The sequence below is a fragment of the Ilyonectria robusta genome, assembly GCF_021365365.1.
Source record: "Ilyonectria robusta strain PMI_751 chromosome Unknown BGZ61scaffold_26, whole genome shotgun sequence".
Taxonomy (NCBI): Eukaryota; Fungi; Ascomycota; class Sordariomycetes; order Hypocreales; family Nectriaceae; genus Ilyonectria; species Ilyonectria robusta.
In genome coordinates, this window is record NW_025764460.1 from 18,870 (window position 1) to 42,853 (window position 23,984).

At 51.4% G+C, this 23,984-nt stretch overlaps 9 protein-coding genes across 9 annotated transcripts; 5 read left to right on the top strand and 4 right to left on the bottom strand.

Moving 5' to 3' along the window:
* Nucleotides 1–407: 407 nt before the first annotated feature.
* On the bottom strand, nt 408–1,302 carry BGZ61DRAFT_522055 (uncharacterized protein; the record flags this gene model as incomplete). The annotated part of the gene is made up of 1 exon (XM_046252524.1): nt 408–1,302. The coding sequence occupies exon 1, from the start codon at nt 1,296–1,298 to the stop codon at nt 408–410; it is 891 nt and encodes a 296-aa protein (XP_046098030.1). The 5' UTR covers nt 1,299–1,302.
* Nucleotides 1,303–3,076: 1,774 nt separating this feature from the next.
* Nucleotides 3,077–3,833, top strand: BGZ61DRAFT_509476 (isochorismatase). Its single transcript, XM_046252007.1, has 2 exons — nt 3,077–3,549; nt 3,605–3,833. Exons 1-2 carry the CDS (start codon nt 3,154–3,156, stop codon nt 3,788–3,790), a joined length of 582 nt encoding a protein of 193 aa, XP_046098031.1. The 5' UTR covers nt 3,077–3,153; the 3' UTR covers nt 3,791–3,833.
* Nucleotides 3,834–4,215: 382 nt separating this feature from the next.
* BGZ61DRAFT_461053 (uncharacterized protein) lies at nt 4,216–5,957 on the top strand. Its single transcript, XM_046247087.1, has 4 exons — nt 4,216–4,333; nt 4,399–4,974; nt 5,028–5,162; nt 5,211–5,957. Exons 1-4 carry the CDS (start codon nt 4,280–4,282, stop codon nt 5,925–5,927), a joined length of 1,482 nt encoding a protein of 493 aa, XP_046098032.1. The 5' UTR covers nt 4,216–4,279; the 3' UTR covers nt 5,928–5,957.
* Nucleotides 5,958–8,146: 2,189 nt separating this feature from the next.
* Nucleotides 8,147–10,164, top strand: BGZ61DRAFT_400069 (amino acid transporter). The gene is made up of 3 exons (XM_046243023.1): nt 8,147–8,549; nt 8,606–9,373; nt 9,427–10,164. The coding sequence occupies exons 1-3, from the start codon at nt 8,229–8,231 to the stop codon at nt 9,976–9,978; spliced, it is 1,641 nt and encodes a 546-aa protein (XP_046098033.1). The 5' UTR covers nt 8,147–8,228; the 3' UTR covers nt 9,979–10,164.
* Nucleotides 10,165–10,535: 371 nt separating this feature from the next.
* Nucleotides 10,536–12,459, top strand: BGZ61DRAFT_400070 (general substrate transporter; the record flags this gene model as incomplete). Its single annotated transcript, XM_046243024.1, has 7 exons — nt 10,536–10,584; nt 10,636–10,830; nt 10,886–11,025; nt 11,087–11,231; nt 11,285–11,890; nt 11,944–12,182; nt 12,257–12,459. The coding sequence occupies 7 exons, from the start codon at nt 10,536–10,538 to the stop codon at nt 12,407–12,409; spliced, it is 1,527 nt and encodes a 508-aa protein (XP_046098034.1). The 3' UTR covers nt 12,410–12,459.
* Nucleotides 12,460–12,661: 202 nt separating this feature from the next.
* On the bottom strand, nt 12,662–15,346 carry BGZ61DRAFT_592497 (uncharacterized protein; the record flags this gene model as incomplete). Its single annotated transcript, XM_046256733.1, has 2 exons — nt 12,662–15,240; nt 15,314–15,346. The coding sequence occupies 2 exons, from the start codon at nt 15,344–15,346 to the stop codon at nt 12,907–12,909; spliced, it is 2,367 nt and encodes a 788-aa protein (XP_046098035.1). The 3' UTR covers nt 12,662–12,906.
* A 697-nt stretch (nt 15,347–16,043) lies between these two features.
* BGZ61DRAFT_483607 (uncharacterized protein) lies at nt 16,044–17,060 on the top strand (the record flags this gene model as incomplete). Its single annotated transcript, XM_046249511.1, has 2 exons — nt 16,044–16,599; nt 16,657–17,060. The coding sequence occupies 2 exons, from the start codon at nt 16,044–16,046 to the stop codon at nt 17,058–17,060; spliced, it is 960 nt and encodes a 319-aa protein (XP_046098036.1).
* Nucleotides 17,061–18,835: 1,775 nt separating this feature from the next.
* Nucleotides 18,836–19,518, bottom strand: BGZ61DRAFT_483608 (uncharacterized protein; the record flags this gene model as incomplete). Its single annotated transcript, XM_046249512.1, has 2 exons — nt 18,836–19,137; nt 19,194–19,518. The coding sequence occupies 2 exons, from the start codon at nt 19,516–19,518 to the stop codon at nt 18,836–18,838; spliced, it is 627 nt and encodes a 208-aa protein (XP_046098037.1).
* Nucleotides 19,519–19,753: 235 nt separating this feature from the next.
* Nucleotides 19,754–23,366, bottom strand: BGZ61DRAFT_537869 (uncharacterized protein; the record flags this gene model as incomplete). The annotated part of the gene is made up of 3 exons (XM_046254586.1): nt 19,754–21,567; nt 21,710–21,831; nt 22,549–23,366. The coding sequence occupies 3 exons, from the start codon at nt 23,364–23,366 to the stop codon at nt 19,754–19,756; spliced, it is 2,754 nt and encodes a 917-aa protein (XP_046098038.1).
* Nucleotides 23,367–23,984: the final 618 nt, after the last annotated feature.

The window sequence follows — 23,984 nt, forward strand, 5'->3', positions numbered from 1 at the left end:
CGACTTGGTGACATCAGAGATGACGCAGCACTAACCGTTCTAGGATTCATTGCCCGCCAAGACAAACGACATTGTGTCTGTATTCCGAGACGAACCGGTAATAAAGATTTGTCGCAACTATTTTTATATAAGTTTTCCGAGGGATGGAATGGTTGTTCAGGCTTGTCATACCGCCCTGCAAATCCATCACTAGATTTGGAATCGATTTCGTTCGCTGGTGGCTGAATCAGCGTGATAAGACCATTTCGAGTCCAGGCATTGGTTATTTGTCATTCACAGGGAATTTCAAGCTTAATATGAGTACTGCTACTCTACCACTCGATAGGTTTTTAATATTTCTCCCAAGATTCCAAGTTGGATGATCTAAACGTACATCAATATCTCCGAGTCCCATTGGAGTCCCGTGTTCACGAATGCTGCAGTTTCTCCAATCCACCCTGCTCTCGTATCTTACGTTCCAACACGGTTATACCAGCCATCTTCTTGAAGGTTCCATCCATAGTGCCAATCGGCAGCAACGTGACGAGTCTCCCCGTGCCCGCCATGGATCCCCTGAACACCAAGTGCGATGGGTTGCGTTGGCTGAGATCGCCAGCCACTTGCTTGGCCCACGTTGCCGAATCGGTGTGTTTCATCTCAGGTTGAATACCAGACATCGGTCCCTCAATCGCCTCCTTGGCCAGGTTGTAGATGGAGTCTGCCGGCAGCTCGCAATCCGGCGTGTTCTTAAAGAAGGTCGACTTGACAGCGCCAGTTACAAGGTTGATGACCCGGATACCGAAGGGCGCCAGTTCCATGCGAAGGGCCTCAGTTATGCTTGAAGCAGCTGCCTTGGAGGAATTGTAGGCCCCTTGGAAAGGCATTCCGGCACCGAGCAGGCCCGAGCCCGAGGTGTTGTTGACAACAATGGCGCCGCGTTCCGACTTGAGAAGCAGTGGCAGAAACGCCCGTGTGGCTCTGATGATGGAGAAGACATTGAGCTCAAACAGCTCGTGGATTTTGTCGATATCGATGTGGATAACCGGCGTGCTGTACCCGCCACCGGCGTTGTTGATGAGGCAATCCAGCGAGCCACCAGTCAGCTGCTTGACCTGCTCAACGGCGGCGGAGACGGACTCGTCGGACCCCACGTCCATCTGCACGCATTCGATGCCCACAGCTTTGACAGCCGATAGCTTTGATAGGTTGCGTGCAGACGCAAAGACGCGCCATCCGACTTGATGCAAGGCCAAGGCTAGCGCAGACCCGAGACTGCCGTCGGAGCAGCCCGTTATTAGAATTGTTCTCTTCCCTGCCATTGCTGTGTTGGTGCCTTAGTTTAAGATCGATGATATGTGTTACGAGTATCTAGAACCGTCAAAAACTACGACCTGGGCATTTATAGCCTATCGCTATTGACTGGCTTGCGGAGTATCAACATTCAAGGTTGCGGAGCTACATCGCCTAAAACCTTGCGGAGTTCCAATTGTCATCAATCCCAAATTGCCACCGCATGCGTAGGTGGCATGAGTGCAAGGGAAGCCCGAGCTATATTGATACGGTCGTACGGTATCCAATGGATTCCGAGAGTTGGGATTAGCGGACAAGTTGAAATATCCCAGTTGGGTTTACGGGACGAGTGGTTGCACCGAGGCTCCTGTATGCTTGTTGGTCGATAGTCAAATGGAGTGTAAACGGGCGAGCGATTATACCGAAGCTCCTTTCTGCAGGTACTTATCCTTGTATAAAATAGTAGATGTGCTGTCGGGGGGACAGTTGCGCCGAAGCTCGGAGGAATGGTTACGCCGATTGTCTCCGTATCATGTTCGTGGTTATCGTTCTCACATCCCAGAGGCCAGTGAACGAGTGCTTGTTTTATCTGTCGGGTAGTATGTATATAGAACCTCGCCACTAATTGTTGTGGTGCCATTTCCCATTAAATTCATCCGGCCAGTTTTCGGTGTATCGAACACACTATCCCTCTTGGTGCAAGGGTGTGTCACGAGGTCCGCACCGAGCTCCAAGTACACTTCTCCATGTCCCGGAAAAACTTAAAAGTGGTTGCTTCAATTGTATCATGCAAGGATGGACGAAACTATGTAAATAGAAATATCTCGGAATCTAGATTTCTATGCTGTGTCTGGCGCCCGCCTGCAAGAAGCCATGGCACTTCGGAGGGTACCTGAGTCTTGATGAATCATGCTTCTCGACTATGTACTCCGTAGCCACAAGTGAACTCGTCAAGGTGTCGCCCAAGGTGGAGTCCAGAGGCGATTGATTACCCAAGCAACACTAAACTATTCTCAGTATCATTATCCGCCAAGAGCTTGCAATGTGATGCTCCCTTATGGCAGCATGGTGGCGGCTGCAGTCAGCCAATGCGCCGCCCATAAGCAACCGAGGCCTGGATATGTGAAGTACCGTAGACCGGCATATGAGCCCTAAATCAGAGTTGTCTAAATTATGAAATATTGTTCAACACGGTTGCGGTATAATACAGAGTGGAGGGTGAGAATTCCATGTTTATGGCAATTGATATGGGAACCAGAAACAGGTTACAGTGGTGGGTGTATTGTGTGATCAACTCAGTTCTGAAGGAAGCAGAAGCAGCATATGTCGTTAGAAAATATTTTAACTAACTAGCTCCGGTCATATAACCCGCCAAGGGGTCGATGCTTTTCTCTTCCATACCCACTGATAACGAAAACAACCGTGGATAGTATTACAACATGACCAATCTACAGCACACAGAATAAAATGTTGCCGCTAAATTACGAGACGGGCGAGAGCTTTGGTAGGGGAGAGTTCATCAACCACCCCCTCATCCCCGCATTGTGTTGTTCCTATGCGCCTACAGGGTATGATGAGAGATAAATCAGAGATTGGTATTGGTAATGAGGGCACATTGGTAATCCGGGCAAAAGGATAGTCGGCCGCGAGCCGTCGCAAGTCCCGAGATGAGTGATGTAAGCGGTCCAGAGGGGCATCCACTCTAGCCGAATTAGGTATCATTGTCCGCCAAGAAATGGCTGCAGGAAGTAGATAGCAATGACGCAATTGTCTTCTCCGCAACTTTGATCAGAACATGGCTATAATACTCGGCGACATCCAGTCGGTAGAGACTAATCTGCACAACAACTTTTAGACTCATTACGATTTTCCAAACGTTATACCATGGCTTCCCCAAGTTCGTTCCGCCAGATGCTGGGCGTTCCGCCGTCTACGGCATCCGTGAAAGACAGCACCTTGATCATCATCGACGCACAGAACGAGTACGCCGAGGGCAAACTTCAGGTGTCAAATGTCTCCACCTCGCGAAAGGTGATTGCTTCACTCCTTGAAAAGTATCGACAGGGCGGCGGAAATGTAGTTCACGTTGTTCACGCGACACCCGACGGAGCACCAGTGTTCACCCCCAACACGAAATTGGCTGAGGAGTTTGAGGAGCTCACTCCTCAAGCAGGCGAGAAAGTCGTCGTGAAGAATTATCCCAGCTCGTTTGCAAGCACCGATCTCGAGCAGCATCTCCAGTCCATCTCATCCAAGAAGATTGTGTTGACGGGATACATGGTTAGCTATAATCTACCTCAACACTACATAGCTTTTACTGATCAGCGAATTATAGGCACATGTTTGTGTGTCTACCACTGCTCGACATGGTGCACAGCTCGGGTACGATGTCATTTTGGTTGAGGATGCCATTGGCGACAGAGATGTCCCAGGCGCGAGCGCGGAGCAACTTGTCAAGGTTGTTATGGCAGAGATTGGTGATGCATTTGGAACCATCATTCAGAGCAAGGATATTGTTTAGATACAACATCATAATCACTGAAATACAGAGCTCGTCTTCTTGACACTTGTATGTGCATGTCGGATACGTTGAATGTCACAACCGAATCACTTCAACATTGAACAGGTAAACGAGAGGAATTATGATTGATGTCCTCTTTCAAACGATCCATTCTCTACAATGAGATCGGCTATTCTAAACTCCAGGCGTTTCTGCCTCATGAATAGATCCAGGCTTCTGGAGTTTTTCAGGCGAAATCCATTAGTCCGCTTTGAGTCTAACACCCGCACTTCATGTGGAGCGAACAAGTCTTGGCGATTAATGATTCCTAAATCGGTCAAGCGGCTCACTGTGAGGCGACTTCGGTAGCGTCGGCTTCGCTCCTGAAAGCTGATTCGCGAAGGACGGATATAAGCACGCAAATCTCCTGCACGGTATTTACCCCGCTTGAATCAGACTCTGGTGATGATGTTCAGGATTTCTTTCCCATCAGGGTAACGCCAGATTAAAATGAAGGTGCGAAAAACGACCGTGTGTGACAATTGTAGGACTCGGAAGCTTGGCGTAAGTTGTTGCTCGATTGGGCTTCTATTTGCGCGACTGGAATCTGCCGTGTTGACGCTTCTAAGTGCGATGGCAAACGCCCGGCCTGTTCCCAATGCTCCCTCCGAGGGCGCGAATGCCCGGGATATCAAACCGAGTTGATCTTTCGTGATCCCCTAACGCCAAGACCGCCATCCTCAGAACGGAAGGGAATCCAGACTAAAAGACGGAATAAGCCCGCCAAGAAACCTCATGCTTCTACTCAACCCATCTTTAACCACAGCCCAACCACTATTAGCCGCACGCTAAGTTGGCCGTTGAGTGACATCATCTCCTTGTGCGCTCAGAACTTTGTCCCGGAATGCGAACTTGTGTTCGCATCGAGCAACCCAGCCGTATCACAATCACGAATATGCGGCTCCTGGATCGAAGTGCTGCCATCTTTGATCCAGAAAGAAGAACACCAGCACCTGCTTTCGCTGGCTATCAAAGCCCTGGGCGTCTCCATAGTTGCCAGAGGATCTGATGGCCGGGCACCAGTGTCCGATGCATTGGAAGCACAATGTGGAGCGTTGCACGCTTTACGAGATACAATCCGGCATTATACCTCCTCATCTTTCAACGCTCTCGCTGCAGCCATGATGTGCTTATATCTCTCAGAGGTTATCCCCTATTTATCTAATTCTACATATGGGTGCATGCTAATCCTCGCTAGATGATGGTACCTAGCGCACATGCTGGCTACGCCGTGCATGGAAAAGGAATCAGTGACTTGATTCAGCTACATGGACCGCAATTTTACAAATCAGGCATTTCCCACAAGCTTTTTGTCGGATTTCGCCCGCTTCTCGTCCGTGTCCTTTCCTGTTTCTATGACTTCTTCTCACGGATTCGGCAGATTATTGATTCCTTCCAAACCCGGACGTCCAGCTTCCTCTCCGGCGATGAATGGAAAAACGAGCCATTCCGCATCATCCCCACAACGCCTCTTCAAGCACTTATGAATGATGCCAGCATACTGCCATCACTTCTCGAAAGACTGGATAATTCGAAAGGTGGATCGCTCAGTCAAATGGAGGCAATTGCACAAGACTCACTATTTCAATTCATTGGAATGATTGATGTTCTCGATAGGTGGTATCATCGGACCTTAGCCACTTCCAACCAGAGTTCGTGGTGGCAAGTGTCCAAAACAGGCGATGGACATTGTCTCTGGTTCCCGAGCATCTCAATGGCCAATTGTCTTACACACTATTGGGCGTTTTGGGTCTTGTGCGTTACTCAAATCAGGCAGTTGAGAACCATGTATCCAAGTTTGATGGATATGCTGATCGAGGTGGACGGCCACAGCCCAGAGAGTGACCACGTCTCCCAGAAACTGGGAGACATGGCGAAATGGATCCTATTGAGTGTCGAGTTTCTGATGCAAGACAAGATGAAATACTTTGGAATCGCTTCCGCATCTTTTCCTGTCCAAACAGCATGCGGTGTTCTGGAAATGGACATGGACGGAGGAAAAGGTGCGGATGACTGGATACCTGCGAGGGTCATGCAAAATATCTTTCAGCATGGATACCAAGATGTCATATGGCCTGTCCTGCCGCTAGTAGCATAGGTATCAAATTTACCCCCTTCGCAAGCTGAACATTGAGACTTCTGTACGTTTTGTGTGAGGCGCATAACTTAGTGGGCGGAGTTTGTGGAAACATGGGCCTTTTACTTTCCAGGATATCAAAATCTAGCATTCTACAGAATAAAGGTTGGTTAGACATTTATCCCTTGCACACTCACATCCCCCCTTTCTTCGTACAGCCACCATAGTAGGCTGGCTGCTTACGCTGGATGGGTTCGGGGCAGCCTGAGTGGGAAGGCCATTGGGTGATGACAGCAGGTGGAAAAAGTGCAACTGCGCAATAACGCACCTATTCAATTACTCGCGATTCGGCGCCAAACGTGGCTGTAGTTCCACCAAGTCAGATGATAATAAAGCACATGAGAACCACCGCCTTGCAGTTCGTAAATTCACACTGTCCGAAAGTTGACTGCCTTCAGTATCCCACGTATCCCATATATATCTGGGGGTGCTAGCCCTTGTCATAAAAGTCCATTTCAGGTCTCTAAATTGGATGGAAGAGGACTCGATGGGTGGCCGACCAATCTCATCTCTATCGAATTGGAGGCAAACGACCTGTTTTGTCCATCCTAACAAAGCACACCTCAGTCATGGAACAACCAGGAGCAGCCACCAACGTATATACCCTTCGAATACTGCTAGCTATAGTGGCACTTAGAATAGTGTCTTGGCAGCCACCTTTATCGTCCTCACACAATCAGTGGACGCGCGGTTGATTGGTCAACTACCCTATAGGCTAAGCGGATCACGCCGCCCGTCCGACAACTCGGTCAAATACCATGACCTCCCTGGATTATGGCGTTGAAGATTTAGACAACGGCAGTGGATCTAATAAAACATGCCTATCTTCTATCTTGAACTCGAATGCCTATCTAGGTAGTCATAAGAAAGACAAGATATCATCGGCCAATTTTGGCAGACAGTGTTACAGATGAAATCCCAGGAAATACGTCACTTAAACCAGGATGTTCAATTCACAGACTAGAGCGAGTTTTCCCATCTGGATTCTATCCGCTGCGCAACGGCGGCTAAGGCGCCTCCAGAGAACGCTTTCACGACCAATATTGCTTTCAGGCATTGCTTTGAAGCCTATGTGTAGTCGCTGTTATTCCGCGTTTGAGACCACTGACTGCCACCCCAGTCATCACAAGGTTACAAGAACTTCGAGCAGCAATCAAACCCAATCCAGGAGTTGGGGAGCACACTTGGGGGACCCTTGCTCGTCTGGGGCACATCGTCAGCGTCAACCACCATGAGTGGAAATACACAACCCTTGTTGTGAGCTGAACCTTAGGGGCGAACAGGATGCCGGGATCGCGTACATGGCAAGGGTTGTTAGGCTACCCTTTCGGGCTCTGTACCGAGGGAAGAAAATTTTCATCGATCCCTATTGGGGCATATGCATTTCCCCGGCTCTTTTGCGCATCTGTATACCTAACTTGGGCTGTTCAGGTGGTATGAAATTGCCGCATGTTCCTTGTCCTGACGCTTCGGCACACTGCCGGTGAAACAAAATGTGTGTGTGGACGGGCCGGTAATGTGGAGCTGTGTTGGTTTGCATATGTTAGATTGCATACTGCAACTGCTCGGTCGAGATGTCATGATCAGATTGATTAGATAAAATCCACTTATTCTCTCCGGCCGCGGAACAGGGCTCCGCAATGTGGGGGGATGTTAGGAGCAGGGGACTGACGAACTGCCGATTCTGGACTGTGCCTCACGTAAACGGATGCAACTAAATGCCATCTCGAACCAGGAACTAAAGATAATGTGGGATGCCCCATGACCTCGGTAAAAACAAGGATCGTGAGGCATTTACGGACCGATATACGGCGTAGTTCACCGCTGGTCCAACCTTTTTGAGACCATCTAGACACGGAGATGGCTGCCGGCACAGACGGTCCGTCCCGTGTGAAATCATCGATGGCGGATTTAGTCGAACATGCTCCGTATTAAGGACTACGTCTGCATAAATTGGACCATTTGTGAGGGGATATGGCGTGGGGGCAACGTAGCGCCACGTCTGCTTGTCGATCGGGCGATATTTGACAAATGAGGCTTACTTAGTATCCTGCATCGCTGAACGGCTGAAAAAGATCCCCCACTTGCAATCCCCGCACAGAATGAAACTGCCGATCAGTTGTTGTGTGGTTGCTGCGCGGCTTTATTAAAGGCGAGCCCTTCTCTCCATGAATGGGTTTCTCGGCTGTCGAATAAATATTCGCAAAGCTACCGTTTCTCCTTTGCGGTGTATTCTCCCTGAACTTCATTGCATGTTCCACCATGGCAGATCCCATTGAGAAGTCACAGCCCGCAGTTGGCGTGACGCAAGATGACCATGAACCAACAGCCGACACCGAAAAAGCTCCCCTTGCAGATCATGGAGCCGAATCCCAGCTCCATCGACGCCTGGGCACGCGCCATCTTGCAATGATTGGCCTCGGAGGCTCCATTGGCATGGGGCTCTGGTTGGGATCGGGTTCGTCATTGTCAAAAGCCGGGCCAGCCAGTCTGTTCCTGGGATACATACTCACTGGGACCATGATCTGGGCTGTCAGCCATAGTATCGGAGAAATGGCGGTCATGTATCCTCTTCCGAGTGCGGTATGATCTTGGATCCCTCGACTTTCAAGAACCACCCTTTTCTAACTCAACTCTAGTTCGTTCAATGGACAAATATGTTTGTCGACCCAGCCGCAGGCTTTGCCCTGGGATGGGCTTATACATTTGCCTACTGGATCTCCATCGCCAATGAACTCCAAGGCGTTGTCACAGTCCTGTCATTTTGGACCACCGCTATCCCGGTCGCAGCTTGGATTACGATATTCTGGGCCATCATCATCCTCGTCAACATCGGGCCCGTGAAATGGTTTGCTGAAATTGAGGTCGTTGCCTCCGCCATCAAGTTTGGCTTCATCTTCGTTGTCATCATTTCTGGCATCGTCCTCTCCGCTGGCGGTGGGCCGAAAGGAGGTTACCCACCGGTGAAAGGCGGCACCATCGGATTCGAGTTTTGGAACAGTATGCCGTTTATCAACGGGGCAAAAGGTTTCTTTTCTATCATGCCGACTTGCATCTTTGCTCTCGCCGGGTCCGAAAATGCCAGCCTTGTTGCAGGCGAGACAACCAATCCCCGCCGGTCAGTCCCCAAAGCAGTGGCCTCCATTTGGGTACGACTCGCCTTGTTTTATATTGTCGGAGGCTTGATTGTCACAATCAATGTCAGCCCCAAGGACCCCAATCTATTTGGAGGCAACGGCACAAATGCTAGTCCCTTTGTTATCATGTACCGCAATTGTGGTGTGATGCCGCTGGCCCACATCATGAACGCTGTCATCTTTATTTCGGTGTTATCCACTGGAACTATCTCTGGATACGGTGCCTCCAGAATTCTTCTTGGCCTTTCACAGATTGGCATGGCTCCAAAGGTATGTCCCTTCTACCAACGAACCCCATCCCCATGTTAACTCATGCAATCTAGGTACTCCAAAAGACTGACAGCTGGGGCCGTCCATGGTATGGTCTGGTACCTACTCTCGTCATCGGCGGTGGTCTCTCGTACATCAACATCAGCAATAGTGGTGCCGAAGTCTTTACTTGGCTGTCGAACCTCTCCTCCCTCTTCACCCTCTTCGGTTGGGCAATGATCTGTCTCTCGCATATCCGCATGCGACATGCCATGAAGATTCAAGGTCGCGACCACGCCAACCTCCCTTGGAAGTCATGGGTATTCCCATGGGCAGCATATTGGGGCTTGGCCTGGTGTTTTGTCCTTCTGATCGTTCTGTTTTACCTCGCTATTTCACCACTGAACGGGGAGACGAGTGCGGTTAATTTCTTCTCCAGCTACGTCTCTGCGTTGGCTATTTTGGCACTTTACATCGGTGCCAAGATCTATTATCGCGGAGGAAGATGGGTCAACACAGCTGAGATCGATCTTGATGCCTCTCGAAGATTTTATCACGAGACGCAGCTGGAGGAAACAGATTACAAGAATGGCTTCGTCCGGGCTATTAGAACCGCCGTCTTTTAAGCCAAATCCAAATAGACACACCTCTATTGCTCACGAAAGTCGTCTAACCTTTTTGGCTTAGTAAAATGGTACCACGATCAGATGATAGAATGGCTTCTGTTCCCATCTCCCAGCCCATGCCGAAGAGTGAACTGAATTTGACAGGAAATGCGAAGAGGTCCATTAAGTACCAGGTAAATTGAAAGAACTCATCTCCCATTTTGATTCTGAAAAGAGATTATTTAATGTTCGGTATCTTCTTATCGTCCTCTTTCGTATCGATGTCAAAGTAGACTACCTCAGGTGGAATTTGCATTCCGGTGGAATTTGCTTTCCGCCAACACCGTTATCTATCTGCCCCACTCGCGCATACGTTGCGATAAGAATGGTGCTAGTCTACAACAGACTGCAAACAAGCTTCAGCCACGTCAATATGATAACGATTGAGAAATCCAACCTCATTCAGGGATACATAAGTCTACTGCAATCCTCCCAAATGAGCAAAATCCCTCGCACACATCACAGTCAAGTAGTTTTCCCACTCAGATACACAGGAATTCTCATTCCAACTGGTCACAATGCCATCTATTCGACAGATCTTCGTCTATGGGATGATATTCTCATCCGGTGCGTGCCCCTTTGATTCATCGCGTGGGATTTACTGACTTATTATTCTAGCAACTACTATTGGGTATGACTCTGGATACCTGAATGGTGTGCTTGGATCTGAAGACTTCATACGTCGCTACGGAGTGAGCGATGATGGTGGAGACTCTATGTATTTGACACCGTACACTCGAAGCGTCTTCTCTTCTCTTCTTGTCGTCGGAACTGTCATCGGATGCCTGCTCAACCCACTGGTTACTGAAAAGAGTAAGTTCATGGGTGCTGTGAGAGTATCGAGCCGCTCGTCTAACATTGAGACTAGTTGGTCGTAAGGGCAGTCTTTTTGTGGCTTCAATTGCATATGCTCTAGGTGTTATACTCCAGACTATTGGACTGCCACCTGCAGCTTTTGTAATTGGTCGAATTCTACTTGGCAGCGCTCTCGGCTTCATATCCAACACGGTATGTTTCCCCTTCGCGCTCACTGCATCACTTGAAATCTGCCGCTAAACGTTCATCACAGGTACCGGCCTACCTCATGGAGTGTTCCACACCGACAAATCGAGGAATGCTCATGGCTTGCTATCTGCAATTCCTCACCACTGGAAACGTGATCGCTTGTGGTATCAGTTACGGCACATCGAAATATGCCGATTCCCGAGGTTGGCGTAGGTTTTGCTTTCCTTGTCAGTTATGTCACGTCGTCTAATAAGAGATTTAGGGGTCACGATTGGTTTCCAGTTGTTCCTGGCGGTAGCAATCTTTTTCGGTGCCATAATATGCCCTGAATCACCGTTTGTGTTGACGAAACGCAACAAACTTGTCGAAGCTCGGCAAGCAATTGGCATCCTGAAGAATCTCGAACCCGAATCGCAAGACGTCGACAAGGCTATGGAAGAGGTGCAAGCATATGTTGATGAAATAGCTTCCCATGGAAACGTGCGTGTCCTCGAATGTTTCCAGGGAACCAACTTGCGACGAACCCTTCTCGGCATAGCCATGTCCTTCTTTACCATTGCTACGGGCATCACATTTTGGTTCGGATACGGGACAACATTCTTCATTGCTGCGGGTGTCAACAATTCTTACATGATTTCGTTGATCCTGGCCATTGTTAACTGTGTCTTCACGGCACCATCCATTTACCTGATTGAGCGCCTTGGAAGGAGAAAGTCCTTGCTGTGGGGAGGCGCTATCATGGTATTGACTCAAATTCTTACAGGAGTGATTCACACCGTTGCCCCTAATAGCAACACTAATAAGAACATGCTTGTGGTGGGTGCCGTTATTTTCATCGCGGCATATGCACCGACTTGGGGCATTGGAGGTATGTTCTTGTCGAGATCCCCAGATCATTACTCACAAGGCTAACTTGTTTAGGATGGGTCGTGATGACTGAGCCGTTTTCGAACCGAATGCGAGTTTATCAGACGGCGGTAGTCATGACCTCGTACTGGACCGTGACATGGATGGTTGGTTTCGTTACGCCGTATATGGTTGATGAGACAGCTAGTAATCTTGGGGTCAACGTTGCATATATCTGGTTCGGCGCGGGTGTCTTGTCCATTATTTGGGCATACCTGTGTGTCCCGGAGTTGGCTGGCCTCTCCACATCTGAAGTAAGTTGATACATTACGTCGACGGTTGTTTCATCGTCATTACATTCATCGAAAACCAATGCTGACGTTGATAGGTTGATCTTCTCTTTGAGGGACGAGTGGCCGCCTGGAGATCAGTGGCCTGGCAAAAGGAACTGCGAACTCTTCACTCCGTAGAGATGTCTGGATCCAACGAAAAGGTGGCATCCGTGGCGAGTGAGAAATTGGATGGCGGAGAGAAGGTTTAAACTTACGCTTGGTCTGTTCTTCACCTGTAGCTCCTGTAGCCGCATTTACTTTTCTTCACGCCTTAGTATGTAAAATATCAGGTTCAAGAACTGTACTCCTTATGCTATGATTTAAGATCTTTCAGCTCATAAACCTGGCTGAACCTTTATCCCCGTAGCTTCAAGTGGGCAAGGTTCATTCAATGACGCACTATGGGAACTGAAGGCCCAACCATGATAATTGGGCCTTTGGAGAGCAATAGTTAAAGCCGTCGGCAATCAAGTTATCGTGGTCCAGCAAATCCAAAGTACATGCTAAAAGCTGCCCCGAAAATGCTGTAAGACGTCATCACGGGGCTCGGTATGGTCTTCCGGTCATCGAACTTGATCCATCAAGTATCCCAAATACAGGAGATTGCAGTTGGGTAGCAGGTACAGCCCATCCTCGATAACCGTAAACGGTTGTGCGACTTCTTGACCTGACTCGCCGCAAGATCACATAAATACGGCCCCATCCCTCACCACTGATCTCTCCACCCAAGCAGCCAGGCCGTCGTACCCATTCCCTCAGCCTGGGCTCCCCAGCCGAGCTCCTCTCCTACCCAAGTGTTGACTTTGTCCTTGGCCTGTACCATCTTCTCTAAGGCCCGCTGATGGCGGCGTCTGAGGTCCTTCAACTCACCGCTCGCGTCCCCAGCACCACCAAGCGTCGAAAGCTGCATGGTCAAGTCTCTGGCGCGGAGAGCATACTTGAGAAAAGATTCCACTTCGGCCTGGGGGCTACCTCGGACGTTGACGACGGAGGGGCTCGTTACCGCGAGCCGGGACATGCTTGACGTTGCCGGAGCTACAGAGAGCATCGGTTTCCCGTGGTTCCTTGTCGAGGGCCTCATGGGAGGTGCTACAGGCTTTTGTTTGGTGGAAGCCATGTCCATCATGGAGCCCGTTGGCGTCTTCGGGGCTGGGGTTGACAGGCTTGCTTCAGGATGAGCTATGGTTGAAGGCTCGGAATGCTTGGGAGCCTCTCGAAGCTCAGAATGCTTGGAAACCCTTCGAGGCTCGGAATGCTTGGAAGCGTTTCCAAGGTTCAAAAAGGTGGCTCGCTGTGTTGTAAAGTGAGATGAACTCAGACCCTTGCTGGCCATCTTTAGGCCTTTGGTTGGCGCCGCTTCAGCTGGGTCATCTCCAAGCTGAGATGTGCAAGTCCTCTGGCAACTTGTTGTCGGCACCCCGTCACCTGTCGTATCTCTAGCCTCAGCGCAGTCTGTCACTGCAAGGTATTCCTCTTGAGATGAAGAAGCGTCGCTCGAGGTTGCTGATGGGACGTTGAAATGGCCCTCGTGCGGTGTCACTCCTTCTCTCACCTCAGCCTCCTCCCGAGCAACCTTGGACTTTGATGCAGCCTCGCTTCGATCCATGTTCAGGAGCACCTCGTCTCTCAGCTTGTTCGTTTCGTCCATCTTTCTCTGGGGTGGTGGCTGCAGGTAGTAGTTGGCCCAAGCCAGGTCAACATGTCGGGCTTCATCCATGTCTCCGACTTGCTCTCCTCCCTCGACTTCGAATGGAGATTGGAGACGGGCCGTCTTTGGCTCAAGAGTCGGCAGTTCGGCCGGCTTCTCTCCCTGTGCCTCTCCATGTGCCTCGGCTCGCTCACTCTGTTCGATCCAGGCTGGTCGCTGAGCTGGAGCCTCGTGGTAAGGGCTGATCCCTTGGATCTGCTGCTCGATCCTGGTGCCTGGCTGCAGCAGCAAGTCCTCCAAGCGTCTCGCTGTAGATCGAGCGTTGGTATCGGCCACGGGTCGTGCTAGGTTGGCAAATCGAGTTCGTTCCCTCATCTCAGGTTCCATGTGAAGCTGCTGATGGCTTCTGGCCTCTGGCCGAGATTGCGAGATGGCGGCTGGCTCGAGAGCTTGTGGGCGAGAGAGGCCGTCTTGTGGATGGAACAGGGCACCCGACGCCATGTATGCTCTTGTATAGTCCCTCCAAGACACAGCGGGAGATGCCATTTTCTGGGAAGAATGGATCTCCATTGGGTCCGGAGACTCGCTGGAGGTTGAGACGGCATTAGATGTGTTGATCCGAGGGCCATTTGGGAAACTGGTGTCTACCAACGGGACACCATGGTTGCTGGAATCAGTCGGCATCCTCAAGCGGGGATAGCCAACACCCCCAGAACTCATATTGAGCGGAGTCTGGGGTGCAAAGTTGTTGGCTCTGGATTCATGGTTGGTAGAATGACTGATGAAGCCCGTCATGATGTTTTTTGACGGCTCTGGGGTGCGGTCTGCCATGTTGCATCCACCACCATCTCGCGTGGCTGTATCTATAACAGGTTCCTTGTCGATGGGGAACTCGGCATCTCTGAAAGAAACCTGGTCTTTGACAAACTGTTGATGCTCCAAGGTCCTGGGAGATGTCTGGGAAGTAACAGACTGCTCGTCCAGTTCCAGTTCATCCCCCTGCCCTGTCCCCCCGTCTCCCCCCTGCACACCTTGTGTTTTTGGCTTCAATCGATCGCCGTTCCACCCTGGCTCTGCCCACCGGCGCACCCAAGGCTCGTATCTCCATATAGCGGCTCCCTCGACCGTCTCAAGCGTCGGGCTCACGCCGGCTTTACTCAGCATCACGCACTTGCGTTTGAGGCTGTCATCCACGGAGCGAAGCACTCTGAGCCAGGCAGACATCTCAAGCACGTCAAGCCCCATAGCCTTTTGTAGCTCGTCAATGTGAGACAAACGTGTGTCTGGGACGAGGCCGTGGCGAGCAATATGTGCCCACATAAGTTTTTGCTGTGGAACGGTAAAGGTGATCATCTGCGTGATGCCGTCCTTGACTGACTTGCCGTTAAATGTCTGGACAACAGTATATTAGTTAGATGTGGTGTTTCTGTAGTGTAAGAGTAGGGGGCTTTGGACTTGCGTCGACGGTGGGCGCAATATCCCGAGCCTTCGGTGCCATGCTGATTGGGGTTGCCCCAAGGGTAGAGGCCAGGAGAGCAGCACTGGCCTCAAGCGAGATCGGAGGATGCGAATGTCGGTCGACGAGCAATGCAAGGACAACGACGGCAATAGGTTGTGGGCTGAGATGCAATCGAGTTGCATTGAGGCATGGGAAAGAAGTCTCCAATTAGTTGATGGAAAGAGAAAGAAAGAGAGAGAAGGGGAGTGTCGTTTGCTCATCACAAATGGCCATGACTCTTTGCGGCTTCATTGTCTACGAAAAGCTTCTTTGTCCTTCCAAGCGGCATGATGATGGAGAATACTTGGCCCAACATCATGTATGCTTGTTCACGCTTGCATAACTCTTGCTGTACCATGACGGCTTCCCGCACTGGGTATGCCAAGGTTGTGATTGGCACGGAGTGACAGACACGGGTGCCCACGCTCTCTTCATCTATAACGTTTCATCTTCAAAGCCGAAGGCAGAGAGACAGGCAGGCAAGGTGACATCAATATAACGCGTGGCAAGACGGCAAGACGGGAAGACGGGAGGCGGAAACAAAAGCGGTTTTACTGTGACCATTTTGCGAGATGCAATTCTTCATCTCTTCTTCCCTCTTTCTCACAACTTTCACGCCTCCCCGATTGTCTTGCTCTCATCAAACCCAACAGCGTACCGTGACTCCCTCTCTCTTCTTCGCCTCTCCTCGCCCTTCATGTGTCCAACAACGCCCTCCCACCATCCTCTCACCGAAGCCGAAAGGGAAGAGTTTTACTATCTTTCCGGGCGATTTAGGACCAAGGGCAACGATGGCTTGAGAGACGAAAACGCTCGTCGCCTCCTCGACTTGTGGTCGCGCGTAGATCCAGCGCCCATCTCATCGAGGCCAGCATCAGCAGCTTCATTCGCCACCCGCACCGACTTGACCATCGAATCCGACCTTCGTGTGACACCTTCGATGGGAGAGCGGGTTCAGAGTCGATGGGTGAGCGGTCGGGATCAAGACTCGTACGGGGCCTTTCAGAAGACGCAGACGTTTCGCGATTTCCAGGCCCAAGTTGCTGCGGCCCGAGACCAAGGTATGGCTTCTCCTTCTGCTTCCAGATCAGCACGTAGGTCTATGCCACCTTCGATGCCTGGAAGATACAGCAGCGGAAAAGGCTCGCCTTCTTCTGAACAGCATTCAGCCGCGAGATATGAGCGTCCTGTACCCTCGCCCTCACCCTCACCACGCATCCCCTTCGACGTGCGAAGATGGGGTTCGGAAGACAGTGAGTCTCTTGATACCCAAGGCAAGAATGATCCATGCTGACACTTTTGTCTTTTAGGCGCCGCTCCAGCCGACATGTCCGCTCCGAAGCACCCTCACCGCGATCCTTACATCGACGACGACGACGACGAAGCCAGCAGTGCCGAAAGTGAAGACACTGTCAATCCCATCGACACAACCGCAGCCCAGCTCAGTCGTCTTCAGTCCCAGCACGACGAAGCCCTCCAGGGATGGAACCGCTCTATCACCAAGGCGGCCGCGTTTGAGGCCGAGGCTATGCGCCTGCGGATCAGGATTGCTCTTTTGCGGGGTGAGCAGGTAGACTCTGGTCAAGGAAGAGGGAAGCACTTGGATACGGGCGTGGAGTCGGCAGCCGTAGGAGCGGACAAGGAGACGCGAAGTGGACATCGACGCAACAAGAACATGCCGGCGTACGCTTCTGGCCACATCTCGAGTCGATAGTCACCTGCCATCTTCGAGTTGAACACATGTCTTTAGTACTCTAGTCTCTGGCAATGATATGGCATGAGCCCTTCTTGCATCGTGTGATGTGAAGCTGTGTATTTTCGGTCTTTATGCCAACAACTCGCTTACCTTGAGTGAATGGATAGCCTCTACATGGTAACAATAACTTCTCACCCGATGCCAACATTTCGACTGCTGGTATCAACAGTTCCACCAAGGTACCTCAGGCCCTGATCCGCAGAGACGTTAGGGGTACTTCCGACTTGCATAATATGCCCGGCCGACCGTACCAGATGTACCTCTTATCGCTAGTTGTGCAGATAAGCCTAGCCCTCTGTAGCCGCTGTAGCAAGCCTACTGTAGCCGCTGTAGCAAGCTCACTGTAGCTGCTGTAGCAAGCCCCCTGTAGCTGCTTAGCAAGCTCTTATAGCCACTCCTAAGCCTGCTGTAGCCCTCTGTACTAAACTCTCCATAACTTAAAAAGACTAACTTAGTTTTAATTGATTAAATAGTTTGTGGTATTTTTATTATGATTTCTATCTTAAGGGTTGGGATTTTTGAGATACTTGCTTATTAAGTATGTTACCAGTATTTAATCTTAATATTAAGTTATAAATAACTTAAAAATAGCTTACTTTTTAATTATGCCTTAAATATTAGTGCTCTGGATCTAGAATAATATCTGGTAACAGTCACACTAACGTCCCTTATAGAGATTATATTCCCACTCCGAATGCAGAATGTTGGTGTCACAACGCATAAAACTTGGGTACTTCCCATGGCCAGCCAATCTGGGAACGTGTAATGAGAGTTACACAAGAGACAAGCACCCTAAACCCCTCCTGGATGCCACGTCATTCTATGACGCCTTGATGCCGTAGATTCTTCTGCCCATCAGCTCGGCATCTGCCACGGGGATGCACCATCCGCCTGTCTCATCCAGAAAGCAGCATCCGCCCGTCTCATCCGGAAAGCAGCATCCGCCTGTCTTATCTAGAACAGCAACATCCGCTCGTCTCATCCGGAAAGCAGCATCCGCCTGTCTTATCTAGAACAGCAACATACCGTCACTGGGTAGGTACGTTACGAATTCCGGCGAGCGAAATATGAAGGGGGGTGTAACGTAACGTAACCTTGGACGGCTGGCAGAAAGACAGCCGCAGCGGCGGAGAGGATCGATCCCTGAGGGGCTGAGAGTTGGGATTCTGCCTAGCAGTGGCTGGGCTAGTCAATATGACTTGTCATGACAATGACTGAGGGTTTTTGAGCGGCCGCCCAACTACCAAGGTAACAGCTCGTGATGAGTCAATCAATAGTAAGGAGGCACAAGGGGCTTGAGGCTTGAGGCTTGAGGCTTGGAAGACACTTGAGTATTTTTGGAGCGGCCGCCCGGGTACGAAGGCAACATGCAGTCATGAATTAGTGAGCAGCCGCGGCAACAACCCGTGATCAATTTAGATTGGGAGTCTGGACCTTACCTGGGCTGTTCAAATTGCAGCGATAGCTGTTGTGTCACCAACCCGCACGCACTATTTGCAGTAGTCGGCATACGTGGCAAGGCGAGGGCAGGCCAAAAGAGTGTTTGGTCGGTGGATATACCGCTTTATTGATTGACATGGTCTGTATTGATTGACATGGTTTCTATTCATTCGCGTAGTCTCTATTCATTGACACGGTCTACCGGTACCTCGTTCCATATTCCGTCTGCGGGGGTGTTGACTGCTCTCATCCAAGACAATACCAGCGCCACAACTCCTCCCGATACCTGCACCCTAGTCGTCTTGTCCCCCCCTACGCTTTGCCTTCGTCTTCAAGGCCAAAAGGTTGAGATAACCAGGTGGATACGGACCGGTCTGTCTAACAACAGCACCCGTCTTGTTTGCCCCTGTCTCTGCGTCGGCGAGCTGCACGGAGCCCATAGAGAGAGCTGGCACTGCGGGAGCCTGTGAAGTGGACAACGCAATACCGTCAACGGGATCGGCAGTAACATGGACTATTTCGTCATGTCCATCCTCGCCTGCAGTCTCTTGTGCCATAGTAGGGGCAACCCCCTGAGGAGGCGTCGGGGAGGCTGCTGCGTCATGTTAGCAAAGTGTGGGTTCTCTTGGGATGGTCTGTCCAATGCACTACCTTCACCAGGCTCCGGCGGCCCATTTACAATGCCCTGACTGGTTGTCACGACTCTCTTATCTTGTTGTGGCGCCGCCTCGACTTCAGCCGCCCACTGCGGGAAGGTTCGGATCGTACCCGAGACTGCGTTGGCCGTTTTGGACCGAGACGGCAGCCACTTTTCCTCGTCTTGTTCGCCGTGGCCGTAGTGGCTGATGAGAAGGTCGGCCAAGGCCAGCAGCTCGGGAGTCAGGTGGACGAGACATTTGTGGTCTGGGCAAGTCCCTCGTAGATGTTGCTCGAAGCGGCGAACCTGGCGAGCCCGGAGGCCACGGTTGCCGGCCATGGAAGACGTTAGATACCCTTGTGATGCTATAAATAGATGATGGAATGAGTAGACGTGGTGGTGAGGTAGGACAGGCGTTATTCTGAGTTGGTACGTTGGCAAGTGGATTTCTTCGGGGCAGGGAAGACAAGCCAGAAGAGAAGTTGTAGACCAGCATTCACGCATTGAGTTATTCATTTATTCCAGTATCAATTGTACGCTCTAGCCCACAGAAGCTAACAAAGCCGACGGGTGTCTATGGACTTGGTGGCAGTTCCAGCACAGGAGTAGCAGAAGCTTCACCAGCCACACCCTCACCCTCGATGCCATCAGCCTCGGTCAGGATGCCGAAGAGGCCCTTGGCAAAGTCCATGATCCTTCTCGCGTCGTCCCAGTGGCCAAACGTATTCTTGTGTATTCGCTCGTGCCACTCCCGACGGCTGAGGCACTCGAATTGCACGGGCGAGAGATCGTCATCCCACGCCTTGCGCTTTTCGTGGCAAACCACCCCGTCTGGGTCAGCGTCTGAGGATATCTCGGTCTTCCGAGGCCGACTCGCTCGTTCCTTCTCGTCAGCTTTTCGTCGTTGGGTGTAGTATAGGTTCCTCTGCTTAACCATCAGCGCGAGCTGCTGGAGGGTTTCATTACGCTGCGTCTCCAAGCGTCGTTTGACGGGTTCCATGACGGGCTTGAAGGAGTTGAGAGAAGGCACGCAGACGCGAGAGGTTACGCATGTCCTGTCGTCCTCGGCCAGTCCAACCTCGAACTCCCAGTCGAAGTCCATATTGTTTCTCTGCTGCAGCAGGTCCGTCAAGTTGCCAACCTTTTGAGCCCTGACTGCGACGTCAAAGGCCAGCCTGCGGGTGCGGTCCATCAGGCTGCGCGTCTGTTGGGCGAGGGCTTGAAACTCGTGATGATGTCTTCGTAGCTGCAGCCACGCCTCGGCTCTGAGCTCGGCTAACTGGATGAGCGCCTTGTCGTGGGTTCCTTGACCCTCGCCATGAGCTGTTACCAAATCCCGGCCAGGCTCATCGAGGGAAATGTCAACGCCGAGCTTCTCGCGAGCGAACCGGATCGAGACATTGGTAGCCATTTCCATGGCGTTGAGGTTCTTGATGATCCTTCCGGCGTGGATATAGGCGCCCCGAACGCTACGCTCTAGCATGCCAACCTCCCTATTGGAGTCGACGATGGAATTTTCGAAGGCATTCATCACCTTGTACGCCGGGTAGTCGTCATACTCTGATATCTGGTCGATGAGGTGACCCAGAGTCCCGAGATCGAACAGGGCCCTCTCGTGCCAGCCTCCGGCCTGATACAGAACTTGCTTGTACTCGAATTTGAAATCTTGGTAGCCGTGAGAAAACCTGATGTGCGTCGAAAAGATTTCGTCCGAGAGAGGGTCGCCCTCGGACCCAAGACGCGAATTCATGTAATCCAGCACGTCAGCCGCCAACTGCAGCGTTTCAAACATCGGTTCAGCCACCTCGTAGTCGAGGCGTTCGTAGCGAAGGTCCATTGGAACGCTCTCGTCGTCGTCGTCGTCGAGACTAGCAGCAGGCTGTAGAAGCATGACGTGGGCGATATTCCCGTAGTCGTTGAGGATGCGAGCGCCGTCGAAAAAGAGAGACTGAGCTTGCGAATCGAGGCTGGAGTATTCGTCCGACAGATAGTCCTCCCAGTTCCAGCCAGATGCCGTGCTATATCGAGCGAGTCCCAACGCATTCATAGTGACGACGACGAGCTGGCCATTGGCGAGGTAGTCGGCCCAGGTAAGGAGAACCAAGAAGAACATGCCAACGCCGACCAAAAATACCAACATCGGGACGGTAATATTCCAGTACGCCTCCGATTCTGAAGGAGCCGAGACGGCTTCCGGCCGCAAGTCGATGGCGTCGGTACAGATTTGGGTGAATCGAATCCGACGGCCGTCGTCGCGTGGATCTCGCTCCGAAGAAACCACGGACCCGTCCTTGGGAAATGTGATGTGCAGCGGCGCCGGATGGAGAGGACGGCTGTAGTCGAAGTAGAAGCGGAGGGGTAAGATGCCATCGTCTTGGGCATTGAGGTCTGTTGGCTTGTCGTGTAAGCGGACAGATAGGTCGAGTTGAGCAAAGGTGCTGTTGTTGTCTTGTTTCTTCCTTTGTTGCCCTTTTGCCTTCTTTCCCCCTTGCGCGGTGGTGTTTTGTGCTGCCTTGGCTCGGTGTCTCACACGGGAGGAAGATGTTGGATTGGAGGAAGATGTTGGAGTGGAGGAAGATGTTGGATTGGAGGAAGATGTTGGACCGGAGGAAGATGTTGGACCGAAGGGAGATGTGTCCCTTGGGCGAGAGGCTGTTGGGGGCGACTCAGTATGGCCGCCTTGGTCGAGAGGGCGGCCCTCCCGCTGACGGGTTGATTCCATGTCGCTTCGAAGTCTCGGTGGCATAGCTTGTGGGGAGGAATAGTGAATAACTTGAGAGAAAACGGGGGGGATGGTGAATAATTCGACCAAATCTGACTGGGCCAGAGTAAAGGGAGAAGACGGAGATGGTAAAAGACCGACAAGTTTCACCCAGGGGAGACCAAAGCAACACCAAAGCAACACCAAATGTCACGTTTCTGCCATCCAAGAAGCAGTGGCCAAGCCTAAAATTCTCTCCTCTTCTCTTCTCTTCATCTCTCATCTTTTTTGGATTGTCTTTTCTTTGTTCCCGTCGTTGCCCCGGCGTCACCCGTGGGTCCCAGCGTTCAGCCTGCCTCTCAAACAGCCACAATTTGCAATGATGGTGTCACACGCCCCAAAATAATAAAGAAAATAAATTGTTCACTAGTCCTAATAAATCCAAGAGGGGGGGGAAACCACTCATCCCTCAAGACGAGACATGGCAGTGCCCCAACTTGGCCGCTGTCAAGTCACACCCACCCACGAATAACAAACTTGGCCCTGTTCACCTAGGAAGTCTTGATGACAACACCAAGTTTCAAGCGACACTGCTCACTTGTAATTTGAAACGGTAAAAGGACCAGTAGATGTATCTGACCCCCTTGAAACAAAAATTGACTCCTCACCGCCATGCCTTGCAGAGCGCCTCCAACTGTGCGCGGCGAGACGTAGGCAAGAGGCCCTGGCCGCTGATCTGAGGCATCACCGTCTTGATGTAATGGGCTCGCATCATCGGATCAATCAACAGCCCTATCGTCTCCAGCACCAGGTAGAATTCTGCCGATTCAGGGCCGTTGCGCTGGGTCGCAATCCAACTCTGATGTAGACCAGCCTCCTCGATCTTCGCCCGGGCAGTATCATAGGCTCCCTCGCCCGTAGGGAAGAAGCTGTTGGATCCGGCTTGGAACTCTTCCATCGTCTCGTCGAGCCCGAGGAACTCGAGCAGCGTCGGCGGTTCCACGGCTGAGTTGAGCGCAGAGAGTCGCCGGTAGAGGTCGCAGATTCGTTCGGTTCGGGCTTCTGTCAGAGAGGCTGGCAACATGTTAGTCGGACAAAACAGTTCATGTAGTCTTTGAATGACGGCGAGAATCGAAATAGACCACATGCCTGGGGGAATGTAAGACGGCGACATGGACCTGGACCTGGACACGGACGTGTGTACTTTGAACATCGCCAACGCAGCCAACACAAAGGCAGTTGGGATGATGCAGAACAAAAGCCATCTGATGCCGCGGCTTGGCTTGTTTATTTCACCCAACGGCTTGGTGCTTGCTCCGAGTGTGCGTGTGCGACTTGGTTTTTCGTGATAAACGGGATTGTTGTCGTACCGAACCAGCACGTCGACCTCTTCGACCGACTGGATGACTGGTTCCACAGACTTGGTGCCAGGTTCCACGCGCATCGACGGTTTCACGCGCTTGGGGTTGCGTCTGACGGGAGCCATAATTTCAGTAACAGGAGGAGAGAAAAATTGAACATGAAACAGATTCCCGATCCCACGTCGAGGTTGGTTTCTTCCACGTTGAAGCCACAGAGGGGTGGGCTCTTGGAGCGAATACAGCGACTGAAAAGGTGGAAAAGGGAACAACGAGCAATTTTGGTGTCAGGAGAAAGAAATCCCATGCTCAAGTGATCATGTCCCTCTGCTTGCGGTTCTCCCGGATGGCGTTGTGAAATGAAATGAGAAACGCCTTTCAGCTAGCTCCCTTGGCTTTCCCATGACCCCAGTCTAGTTCAACTTGTGGCGGTCGTCAGTTTAGGTGAGCCATTCATCAGGGAGCCATTCATCCGGGAGCCATCCATCAGGCAACCATGGTAGTATTGTTCCCGTACTTCATTTGCCCTCCTTACTAACGGGAACCTGATACACACCTACCCGAGCCCGTCGGCAACTGGGCGGCCCCCTCCCTTCCGTTGACACGGTTGGCAACGTTACATGAGGTAAAGACTTTGTCTAGGCGCAGTTTGTTCCAGAGAGGGTACTTTGTAGTGGGGTGGTGCTGCATCCTTCAGGCTTCACTCGTCGACACTTCCACAGCCGCCAGTTCAATCTCGTTATTCT

Bases quoted from the DNA above. Each gene is read 5' to 3' on its own strand.
- BGZ61DRAFT_400069 (XM_046243023.1), top strand. From the start codon at position 8,229: ATGGCAGATCCCATTGAGAAGTCACAGCCCGCAGTTGGCGTGACGCAA. The intron at 8,550-8,605 runs GTATGATCTTGG...ACTCAACTCTAG, and splicing joins TGTATCCTCTTCCGAGTGCG to TTCGTTCAATGGACAAATAT. The intron at 9,374-9,426 runs GTATGTCCCTTC...CATGCAATCTAG, and splicing joins AGATTGGCATGGCTCCAAAG to GTACTCCAAAAGACTGACAG.
- BGZ61DRAFT_461053 (XM_046247087.1), top strand. From the start codon at position 4,280: ATGAAGGTGCGAAAAACGACCGTGTGTGACAATTGTAGGACTCGGAAG. The intron at 4,334-4,398 runs GTAAGTTGTTGC...GACGCTTCTAAG, and splicing joins GTAGGACTCGGAAGCTTGGC to TGCGATGGCAAACGCCCGGC. The intron at 4,975-5,027 runs GTTATCCCCTAT...AATCCTCGCTAG, and splicing joins TGTGCTTATATCTCTCAGAG to ATGATGGTACCTAGCGCACA.
- BGZ61DRAFT_509476 (XM_046252007.1), top strand. From the start codon at position 3,154: ATGGCTTCCCCAAGTTCGTTCCGCCAGATGCTGGGCGTTCCGCCGTCT. The intron at 3,550-3,604 runs GTTAGCTATAAT...AGCGAATTATAG, and splicing joins TTGTGTTGACGGGATACATG to GCACATGTTTGTGTGTCTAC.